Source organism: Mustela lutreola, chromosome 17 (genome assembly GCF_030435805.1).
Source record: "Mustela lutreola isolate mMusLut2 chromosome 17, mMusLut2.pri, whole genome shotgun sequence".
NCBI lineage: Eukaryota > Metazoa > Chordata > Mammalia > Carnivora > Mustelidae > Mustela > Mustela lutreola.
In genome coordinates this window covers 40,128,343-40,140,103 of record NC_081306.1, presented here as the reverse complement: position 1 = coordinate 40,140,103, position 11,761 = coordinate 40,128,343, and the positions used below count along the sequence as shown (strand labels likewise).

General features: G+C 42.0%; 1 protein-coding gene across 1 annotated transcript; it reads right to left on the bottom strand.

Annotated features, from left to right (window-relative positions):
• Positions 1–593: 593 nt before the first annotated feature.
• On the bottom strand, positions 594–11,157 carry LOC131819551 (zinc finger protein 501-like). The gene is made up of 4 exons (XM_059154745.1): positions 10,994–11,157; positions 10,600–10,697; positions 6,556–6,682; positions 594–2,348 (listed from the first exon to the last, which is right to left on the bottom strand). Exons 1-4 carry the CDS (start codon positions 11,025–11,027, stop codon positions 1,138–1,140), a joined length of 1,470 nt encoding a protein of 489 aa, XP_059010728.1. The 5' UTR covers positions 11,028–11,157; the 3' UTR covers positions 594–1,137.
• Positions 11,158–11,761: the final 604 nt, after the last annotated feature.

Below are 11,761 nucleotides of genomic sequence, written 5' to 3'. Positions count from 1 at the left end.
GCCTGGGTGGCTTAGTGGGTTAAACCACTTCCTTCGGCTCAGGTCATGGTCTCAGGGTCCTGGGATTGAGTCCCGCATCGGGCTCTCTGCTCAGCGGGGAGCCTGCTTCCTCCTCTCTCTCTCTGCCTGCTTCTCTGCCTACTTGTGATCTCTCTCTGTCAAATAAATAAATAAAATCTTTAAAAAAAAAAGTTTATAAAAAAATTTTTTTAAAAAGGTCCAAACAAAAGGATCCAAAGTCAGAAAGAAAGAAAGAAAGAAAGAAAGAAAGAAAGAAAGAAAGAGAAAGAAAGAAAGAAAGAAAAGAAGAAAGAAAGAAAGGGAGGGAGGAAGGGGGGGAAGGAAGGAAGGGGACATTTTATAATTAGCAACAGAAAGAAAAGGCAGAAATAAGGACACAGAGCTCTTGAGAGCTGATACAGATTGTTATTATCCTTTCAAGCTGCTTTGTACTCCTCCTACCTTACTGAAATGACTCTTTAGCCTCAAGTACTGGTCAGGCTGCTCCTCTGATTCGTTTTTCTTTTTTTTTTTTTTTTTAATATTTTTTTTATTTACTTATTTGACAGAGCTCACAAGTAGATCAGAGAGGCAGGCAGAGAGAGAGAGAGAGGAGGAAGCAGGCTCCCCACAGAGCAGAGAGCCCGATGCGGACTCGATCCCAGGATCCTGGGATCATGACCCGAGCCGAAGGCAGAGGCTTTAACCCACTGAGCCACCCAGGCGCCCCTCGTTTTTCTATAATACTCAGATACTTAGCTTCTGAGTCTGTTTCTCTGACTGAACCAGACTTCCTCCTTCTGTGCTTTTCTAGTATTTCTCTGTACTGCTTCAGCTTTTTGGGATTTGTTACTGTACTTCTAGTCCTCTTCCCCTACCTAATAACCTTTCGAGAAAGAGAGCTATTTTTTGCATGACACAGCCTCATGTTTTTGTAGTAGTAATTGTAGTTAATTGTGTAGAACAGGTCTACACAATTAGGATAAAATACATAATCCCCCCCATCTTTTTTTAAGTAAAACCTCACCCAACATGGGTCTTGAACTCACAACCCACAGATCAAGAGTTGCATGCTCTACCCACTGAGCTACCTGGGTGCTCTGAGACTCCATAGTTACTTCGTGAATTTACTGCATTCTATTCATCATGAATTTCTTTGTGTTGATGAAAGGCTGAACGCGTGTTAAAGGTTTTCTCACATTTCTTACACTTGTAGTGTTTTTCTCCCGTGTGGGTTTTCTGGTGTTGAATAAGAGATGAACTCTGGCTGAAGGCTTTGTCACAATCATTGCATTCATACGGTTTCTCTCCAGTATGAGTTCTCACGTGCTTTGTAAGCGAGGAGCTCTGGCTGAAGGCTTTCTTGCATTCTTTGCATTTGTAAGGTTTCTCTCCAGTATGAATTCTCTGATGTCTTACAAGAGCTGAGCGGTCACTGAAGGCTTTCCCACATTCATTACATTTGTAAGGTTTCTCCCCAGTATGGGTTCCTTGGTGTTGAATAAGAGCTGAACAGTAACTGAAGGCTTTCCCACACTCACTGCATTCATATGGCTTTTCCCCTGTATGAGTTCTCTGATGTTGAGTGAGGCCCGACCTGTCACTGAAAGCTTTCCCACACTCTGTACACCCATAGGGTTTTTCTCCAGTATGAACCCTTTGATGTTTAATAAGGGATGAGGTATCATTGAAAGCTTTCCCACATTCCTTGCATTTATAGGGTTTCTCTCCGGTATGGATTCTGTGATGTTGAATAAGGTATGTGCTTTGATTGAAGGCCTTCCCACATTCACTGCACTCATAGGGCTTCTCTCCAGTGTGAATGATGTGATGTTGGATAAGAGCTGACCGATGGCTGAAGGCCTTCCCACACTCGTGACACTCATACGGTTTCTCCCCAGTGTGAATCCTCTGATGCTGAATAAGTGATGAGCTCCGACTGAAGGCCTTCCCACACGCATTACACATGTAAGGCTTCTCTCCAGTATGAATTCTCTGATGGAGGATGAAGGCTGAGTAGTAACTGAAGGCCTTCCCACATTCACTGCACTTCCAAGGCTTTTTCACTGAGTAAATGTGATGTTGAATTGGGCTTGAACTTTCGCCACTTTCACTACAATCCTCCACAGGGTTTTTCTGACGTTTAATTATGATTTGCCTTAAATCTTTCTTCGGATTTCCTTGCTGCCTTTCTAATGTGTCCTCACATTGCCAGGTTTCTATCAGTCTGGAGTCCCAGGACTCATCCTTCTTAAGTCTCTCCATTATCAGATCTCTTTCAGATGATATTTCATCATAAAGTCCCTGCTTCAGAAAGCATTCTTTAGTTTCAGGTATAGATTCAGAATCTGAAATAAATGAAAAGTACAAATATTTGTGTTCTCTGTGTTGAAAGAAAAAAGATGACTGAGTTGGCAAGAGGAAAAGAAAATAAAAATGACACTTATTAAACATGTTTTTAGGGGCGCCTGGGTGGCTCAGTGGGTTAAGCCGCTGCCTTCGGCTCAGGTCATGATCTCAGGGTCCTGGGATCGAGTCCCGCATCAGGCTCTCTGCTCGGCGGGGAGCCTGCTTCCCTCTCTCTCTCTCTCTCTCTGCCAGCCTCTCTACCTACCTGTGATCTCTCTGTGTCAAATAAATAAATAAAATCTTTAAAAAATATATCTGATGAAGGGTGGGGAGAGGAAAAGTTGAGATTGGGCAGTTTTGAAAAAGTACAAGAAAAAAAAATCACTTCTAATAATCACCTGGAAATAACCACTTTTTGACTTTTTAAATAGTTCCCTCTGGTCCCCCTTTTTTCTTTTCTTTTTCTTTCTTTCTTGAGAGAGAGAAAGAGCAGGGGGCAGGGGGTGGAGGGGCAGAGGGAGAAGGAGAGGAAGAGAAAGAATCTAAAGCAGGCTCCATGCCCAGCATAGAGCCCAGTGAGAGGGCTCAATCTTACAACACTGAGATCATGATCTGAGCTAAAATCACGAGTCAGACACTTCACTGAGCCACCCCGGTGCCCACCCCAGTCCCTTTTTATTTTTTATTTTTTTATTTTATTTTTTTTTAAAGATTTTATTTATTTATTTGACAGAGAGAGATCACAAGTAGGCAGAGAGGCAGGCAGAGAGAGAGGGAGGAGGAAGCAGGCTCCACACTGAGCAGAGAGCCTGATGCGGGGCTCGATCCCAGGACCCCGAGACCATGACCTGAGCCGAAGGCAGCGGCTTAACCCACTGAGCCACCCAGGCGCCCCCCCAGTCCCTTTTTAAAGGCACAGATTTTTTTCATGTTCACCATACACTTTATTTTTTTTACCATACACTTTAAATATGAATTTTTGTTTCCCCTAACCACTGCCTCCTTTCCTTCCTTCTCTCCTTCTTCCCTTTCTTTCTTCCTTATTTTTTTGTCATACCCAAATTTCTCAAAAAGCTTTCGTACATTTTCTTATCACATCCTTGTTCCTCTTCTCACTTCTCTCCCTACGGCTCAGTTGCAACTGCTCTCACTGAAGTTACTAACCATTTATAGGTCACCCAAATCCAGTGGATTGTTTTCATTCCTTGTTTCGCTTGGCCTCTCAACAGCACTTGACAGTGGTGACCATGCCTCCTTCCTAACAACATTCCCCCCGCTTCCTTCCCCAACTTCATTCGGATATAATTGACATGTGTTCTCTCTTGACTTCTGTGATTCTAAGCTGTCAAGGGTTTACTCCTGATCTCTGTTTATTTGGGGCTTCCTCTGTTTCTTCTTCTTAAATGTTGATGTTTCCTGGTATTCAATCTAACCTCTCCTGTGCTGCCCCTCCCCATCCCCCACAACATTGTCTCCAGTAAAGACCTCATCCAGTCCATGGTATTCATTACTTTTTTAGAAAAATTGAAATATACTTGACATGTAAATTTAAGGCACACAACATGGCAATTTGATGTATTCATATAATATGATTGCTGATGTAGTGACAGCACCTTAATTACATCACATATTTTCATGCAATTATCCTCTTTCTCCTGACAGTTTATCTTTGTTCTGTAAAAGAACTGGTGACTGGGCATCTGGGTGGCTCAGTTCGTAGAGCATCTGCCTTCGGCTTGGGTCATGATCCCAGGGTCCTGGGATCAAGCCCCGTGTTGATCTCCCTGTTCAGCAGGGAGTCTGCTTTTCCCTCCCCCTCGGTCCCTCCCCCTGCTCATTCTGTTTCTCTCTCAAATAAATAAATTAATTTTTAAAAATGGATCCAGTGTATATGCTGTCCACAAGAAAGTTACGTTAAATAGGTTTTTTAAAATAGAAAAAAATTGGGCGCCTGGGTGGCTCAGTGGGTTAAGCCGCTGCCTTCAGCTCAGGTCATGATCCCAGGGACCTGGGATCGAGCCCCGCATCGGGCTCTCTGCTCAGCAGGGAGCCTGCTTCCTCCTCTCTGCCTGCCTCTCTGCCTGTTTGTGATCTCTCTCTGTCAAATAAATAAATAAAATCTTTAAAAAAAAAAAATAAATAAAATAAAATAGAAAAAAATTTATAAAATAGAAAAAATATACTATGCAAACAGGAACCCAGAGTGGCTATATGTTATTATCATACAAAATAAAACTCCACATAAATACTACCAAGGTTAAAGAGGGACATTAAAAAATTCACCAAGAAGATAATTTTTTATGTGTATACATCTAACAAAAGAGTTTCAGGTACATTAAGCAAAATACTTTAAGCAAAAACTGATAAAACTAAAAGGAGAAATAGACAATCCCACAATTATAATCGGAAAATTCAACACTATTCTGTCAGTAATCAGTAGAAGCCAGTAGACAGGAAATCAGTAAGGATACAGAAGACCTGAATACTCTCAACCAACTTGACCTAATTAAATTTATTTTCAAGTTCACATGGAACATTCATCAAGACTATATTATGGGTAATACAACAAATCTCAGAAATTTAAAAGAACTGAAATCAAACAAAGTATCTCTGACCACACAGAACCAAACCACAGAATTGAAAACAAATTTTATTGAAAATCATCTAAAATTTGGAAATCTGTAAATAACCCATGAGTCAAGGAGGAAGTGACAAGTGAAAATAGAAGTTATTTTGAACCACCAAGGGGCGCCTGGGTGAAAACACCATGGGGTGCCTGGGTGGCTCAGTGGGTTAAAGCCTCTGCCTTCAGCTTAGGTCAAGATCTCAGGGTCCTGGGATCAAGCCCCACATCAGGCTGTCTGCTCAGCAGGGAGCCTGCTTCCTCCTCTCTTTCTCTCTCTCTGCCTGCCTCTCTGCCTACTTGCGACCTCTATCTGTCATATAAGTAAATAAAATCTTTTTTAAAAAAATGAAAACACCACATATCAGAATTGTGGAATGCAGCCAAAGCAGTCCTTAGAAGGAAATTTAAAGCATTAAATGTTCATATTAAAAGAGAAAAAATCGTATACCAGTGATTAGGCTTCTACCTTAAGAAACTAAAGGAAGGAGAGAAAATTAGACCTAAAGTTAGCAAAGGGGAAAAATAGTAAAGATAAGAGCATCAATGAATAAAAGTGAAAACAGAAAACAGAATGAATCAATGAAATCAAAAGTCAGTTCCTTGAAAAGATCAATAAAACTGTTAAACTCTTAAGAAAACAAATAAAATTAAAACAGAGAAAATATAATTACCAATATCAGGAATGAGAGATGGTAAATCATTACCAGAGCTCACTCAAGAAGAAACAGATCATCTGAATGGTCTTATCTCTAACAAGGGACCAGGATTCAAGGTTAAAAACCTTCCAAGAAAGCCAACCTAAGACCCAGATGGCTTTAATGGATTGAGCTTTTTTTTTTTTTTTTTTAAGATTTTATTTATTTATTTGACAGATAGAGGTCACAAGTGGGCAGAGAGGCAGGCAAAGAGAGAGAGGAAGGGAAGCAGACTCCCCGCTGAGCAGAAAGCCCCATGCTGGGCTCAATCCCAGGACCCTGGGATCATGACCTGAGCTTTAACCCACTGAGCCACCCAGGTGCCCCATGGATTGAGCTTTTGATATCATATCTAATAAAATTTTGCCTTACAAAGGTCGCAAAGACTGTCTTTAACAGTTCCTCTAGGTTTTATACTTAGGTCTGTGATCCGTTGAAAGTAACACGTATGGTGGGAGGTATGGGTTTTTCTTTTGGCATATAGATGTCCAATTGTTCCAGTACTATTTACTGGAAAGATTCTCCTTTTAGCATTGAATTGATTTTTCCATCTTTATCAGAAATTAATTGGCCATATATGTGTAGGTCTATTTCTGGACCATCTGTTCTGTCCCATTAATTTGAACTACAGGGTTTTTGATTACTATAACTTTATAAATCTTAAAACCAATGTAATGAAACTGTCCTTTTTCAATACCAGAAACAGTGAACTTTTACTTGCCAGAAGAGAAAAGAAGCCATTGCTGAGCCCAGAGTGATCAGGGATCTCCTAGGGCATTAATGCTTTCTGGATCTGAAGCAAAACTGAGGCATTTTTGATGCCATTAGATACAGAAGAAGCTTATGTCCCAGTAAGGAGTTTGCATTACAGAATAACTTCCTTACCCCAAAATACCAGGCTCCCACAATTCTCCACTTTCATATCCATGCCCATGTACCTTTGGGCAGAATTCAGCTGTTCTTCTTCCACATGAGTGAAGTCCATTTCCTCATCCTTGACTGTCACCAGTTCCTGGAAGAGCAAGCACATTCTTTTTTTTTTTTTTTTTTTAAGATTTTATTTATTTTATTTGACAGAGAGAGATCACAAGTAGGCAGAGAGGCAGGCAGAGACAGAGGGGGAAGCAGGCTCCCCGCTGAGCAGAGAGCCCGATGCGGGGCTCGATCCCAGGACTCTGAGATCATGACCTGAGCCGAAGGCAGCGGCTTAATCCACTGAGCCACCCAGGCGCCCCAAGCAAGCACATTCTTATAGGACTTAGGGAAGAGAACAATCTAGAAGAGGAAGTATTTTTTAATCTGACGGTTAAATCTTTATTTTAATGGAATAGTCTAAAATTTCTAAGTATTAGTTTGTGTTAAGGAAAATAATATCAGCTAACATTTATATTTGCTATGTGCTAAGTCCTTTGAACTACCTCCTGTAATGATAACTCTATAAAGTAAGTGCTCTTATTAACATTATTTACAGAAGTGACACCAGATCTGAGAGGTGGACCCAGGCAGTCTGATTCCCAAGCTACCTCTTTTTTAATCAAAGGATAGTTGGGGCACCTAGATGGCTCAGTGGGTTAAGCCTCTGCCTTTGGCTCAGGTAATGATCTCAGGTCCTGGGATCGAGCCCCACATGGGGCTCTCTGCTCAGCAGGGACCCTGCTTCCCCTGCTTCTCTGCCTGCCTCTCTGCCTACTTATGATCTCTCTCTGTCAAATAAAAAAATAAAATCTTAAAAAAAAAATCAAAGGATAGTTGACATAAAATATATTAGTTTCAGGTGTACAACATAGTGATCTGACATCAAAGCTATACTCTTAACTATATTTTTCTGTCTCTTACATAGCTTACTAAATAAATCCAATATAAATTAACCACTGAATGACAACCAAATGTTAATTGCTAATTGTACTTAGTTGTTGTAGATGGGATAAGTCTCCAATATGTAATTTATACTGATTCCTGGAATATTCAGCGATTTTAAGGACATTCTGCTTGATATCCTGAGTGTATACAGACAGCCATCTTGTTCTAACCGAGGCTTCTTCTTTCTCTCTGCTTAGGGCTATTACTTTCAGATTTATTTAGTCATCCTTTAATAACTACGGTTGTTCTGAATGAGTGGATTTACTGGTTGTAAACTGAAAATAATCAACTGTTCTTCATATTCTGTGTTTTATTGACAGTCATGGGAGTGTATTTTGTTGACCATAATTAACGGGAGAATACTTTGTGAGGAAGTCAGTCAGTAGAACACAGTGGTGGCACAGCTGGTTAAGAATCTGACTCTTGGGGGGCACCTGGGTGGCTCAGTGGGTTGGGCCTCTGCTTTCGGCTCAGGTCATGATCTCAGGGTCCTGGGATCGAGCCCCGCATCGGGCTCTCTGCTCAGCGGGGAGCCTGCTTCCCTCTCTCTCTCTGCCTGCCTCTCTGCCTACCTGTGATCTTTCTCTCTATCAAATGAATAAAAATCTTTGAAGAAAAAAAAAAAAAAAAAAGAATCTGACTCTTGGGACACCTGGGTGGCTCAGTTGGTTGAGCAGCTGCCTTCGGCTCAGGTCATGATCCCAGCGTCCTGGGATCGAGTCCCACATCGGGCTTCTTGCTCCGCAGGAAGCCTGCTTCTCCCTCTGACTCTGCCTGTCACTCTGCCTGTGCTTGCTCTTGCTCTCTCTCTCTCTCTCTGACAAATAAATAAATAAAATCTTAAAAAAAAAAAAAAAAAAAAAAAAGAATCTGACTCTTGGGTGCCTGGGTGGCTCAGTGGGTTAAGCCACTGCCTTCGGCTCAGGTCATGATCTCAGGGTCCTGGGATCGAGTCCCGCATCGGGCTCTCTGCTCGGCAGGGAGCCTGCTTCCTCCTCTCTCTCTGCCTACTTGTGATCTCTGTCAAATAAATAAATAAAATCTTTAAAAAAAAAAAAAAGAATCTGACTCTTGGTTTCAGCTTAGGTCATGATCTCAGGGTCTTGAGATCAAGCCCCACATTGGGCTCCACACTTGGCATGAAGAGGGAGAGATTCTCTCTCTCCCTCTCCCACTGCCCTTCCCCTGCTCGTGCTCTCTTTATCACTCTCTAAAATAAATAAATCTTAAAAAAAAAAAAAAAAGAAAAAGACTACAGTGGTTAGGAGGCATAGGATTTAGGATCAGACATTCCTGGGTTCTGATTAGGATTCAACTATCTTATGATTTTGAGCAAGTTACTGCAAGCCTTGTTTTTTGTTTTTTTCCTAATGATTTTAAGTAATCTCTGCACCCAATGTGGAACTTGAACTTATAACTCTGAAAACAAGTGTCACATGCTCCACTGCCTGAGCCAGCCAGGTGCCCCTGTGAGCCTCAGTTTTACTGTGAAAGATGCATCATCCCTAACTCACATGATTTTTTGTTTAAAATAAATGAAGTAATGTTTGAAAAGTGGCTCTAAGTGTTAGAGCTCCCCAGAACTCAGTCATTTCTTCTCCACCCAGTCTTAGATACCTATAAACAATCTGTTATTTTGCCTATATTTAAAAAAGAAAATTGGGGCACCTGGGTGGCTCAGTGGGTTAAAGCCTCTGCCTATAGCTCAGGTCATGATCCCATTCACACAGGGTCCTGGGATCAAGCCCCGAAACGGGCTCTCTGCTCAGCAGGGAGCTTGCTGTCTCCTCTCTCTCTCTCTCTCTCTCTCTCTCTCTCTGCCGGCCTCTCTGCCTACTTGTAATCTCTGTCTGTTAAATAAATAAATAAATAAAATCTTCCTAAAAAAAATTTTTTTTAATTAAAAAAAAAAAAAAGGTAAGAAAATCCTCCAAACACACACACACACACACACACACACCAAAAACAAACAAACAAACCCTCTTTGGTCTTCCTTCCCACTATCACCGTATTTGTGTCCTCTTCTCTAGAGTAAAACTCTCAAGATAGTTGTCCATAGTCCCTGGCTCCAATTTCTCTCCTGAATCCTTTCTTTTTTTTTTTTTTTTTTAAGATTTTATTTATTTATTTGACAGACAGAGATCACAAGTAGGCAGAGAGGAAGGCAGAGACAGAGGAGGAAGCAGACTCCCCTGCCGAGCAGAGAGCCCGATGCGGGGCTTGATCCCAGGGTCCTGGGATCATGACCTGAGCCGAAGGCAGAGGCTTTAACCCACTGAGCCACCCAGGCGCCCCTCTCCTGAGTCCTTTCAATCAGGCTTTCATTCCTACTGTTCCACGCAATTGTTCTTGGCAGTAATATTTTTCAAATCCAATGGTCAATTCTCAGGCCTCATCTTATTTGACTTAGCAGTAGCATTTAACATAGCTGATCACTTCCTACTCCCCCCCCACTTTTTTTTTTTTTAAGATTTTATGGATTTATTTGACAGAGAGAGAGAGAGAGAGAGAGCAGGAACACAAGCAGAGGGAATGAGAGAGGGAGAAGCAGGCTTCATAGAGCAGAGAGCCTAATGTGGGGCTCAATCCCAGGACCCTGGGATCAGGACCTGAGCTGAAGGCAGACGCTTACGACTAAGCTACCCAGGCACCTCTCAGTCTCTACTCCCTGAAACACTTTCTCCAATTAGTTACCAGGATGCCACACTTTTGACTCCCCCCTACGTGACTGGCCACACACCTTCTCAGTCTCCTTTGCTGGTTCCTCTTCATCTCCCTGACCATTAAGAGTTGAAGAGCTAAAGGACTCAGTAATAAAATTTCATCTCTTTTCTATTCCCTTAGTGATCACAGTATCATGGCTTAAAAACCATTCACACAGATTACTTCCGAATTCAAGGCTCGAGCCTGAGCTCTCCCCAGAACTTCAAGTCTTGAAGGAAAAACTACTTTGGTTCAGTTCTGTAGTAGAGATGGTTGTGGGCCTCTGAAGCAAGATGAAAAACGGAAACAACACATCGCAAACATCAAGCTAAGATTTCAGAGGGGGGAAGTTAAACTCAAACTTGCCTGGAACTCAACAGGAAGTAGCTCAACAGTAGGTTCCATTTCTTCTGTGTTCTGTTTTTGGGGCAGAGAGGCATCCTCAGCGATCGTGGCTGGAAGGACTAGGGGGGGAAAAGCCATGAAGGAGGTAAACTCTATTAGCTAAGACAAAAGCCATCACAAGCCAGCTAAATTATACAGGCAAGGCCTACCCGACTTAACTCAAAAAGGTGGGGTGAGGATAGAGTAAGACGGTAAAGTAAAAGCCTATTGCCCGAAAAGCTAAAGTTGTAGACCCGCAATTCATCAACCTTTTGGAAGAGTCTAACCGGGAGTGGAAAAGCGTGAGCTGCCTTTTATCATAAAAGCAAGAAAAGTGGAATATTCTCTCTTCCACAGCTATTTCTATAATTCTTACCTTCTTCCTCAGCTTCAATGGTCAGATAATCCATGATCAGCTTCTCTTTTCTTGTCCTGTTTTTGCTATGACTTCCTTCTTATTCACAGTTTTAGATGAGATAAAAATGGACTTTTCAGCAATACATAATCTGCTTCTTTGTGCAAATCATCCAACTCTACTCTGAAACTCTGGAGAGAGATTTTTGAGGTTAGGCTCACCATCCTTTGGAATTGGTTCCTGCTCCCTGGGGCATCTCCCTCTATCTCTACTCCTAGGAGGCTTATTCCTATGCAGTTAAGTCCTAGGGCCTCAAAAGTAATTCTTCTTTGCTTGAAACCTTTATTATTATCTTTAAAGATTTTACTTATTTATTTGAGAGATTGACTGAGAGAGATCATGAGAGGGGAGAAGGTCAGAGGGAGAAGCAGACTCCTTGCCGAGCTGGGAGCCCAATGCAAGACTTGATCCATGACACTAGGATCATGACCTGAGCCGAAGGAAGTCACTTAACCAACTGAGCGACCCAGGTGCCTGAAACCTTTATTATTTAGGCTAAATTAATCTCCACAGCTAGAAGACCATTCTTTAGAGTGCTGAGATCAGTCACTACATGCCACACCAGGACAAAACCAGGAGAGAATCAGGGCAGGGAACTACGAGTCTCACACCTGGTTCCAGACTGTGCAAAACTCCCATGAGACCCTAAAGCACACAACTGGCCATAAGGTGGCCGGCCTATATGATTACGGTAGCAGTAACTATAAGCAAGACTCCCAGCATTGCTTC

Coding starts and splice junctions, on each gene's coding strand:
- LOC131819551 (XM_059154745.1), bottom strand. CDS start 11,027: ATGGATTATCTGACCATTGAAGCTGAGGAAGAAG. Junction 6,683..10,599: donor TACTTCCTGTTGAGTTCCAG/GCAAGTTTGAGT, acceptor TTGCTCTTCCAG/GAACTGGTGACAGTCAAGGA. Junction 2,349..6,555: donor TGGGAGCCTGGTATTTTGGG/GTAAGGAAGTTA, acceptor CATTTATTTCAG/ATTCTGAATCTATACCTGAA.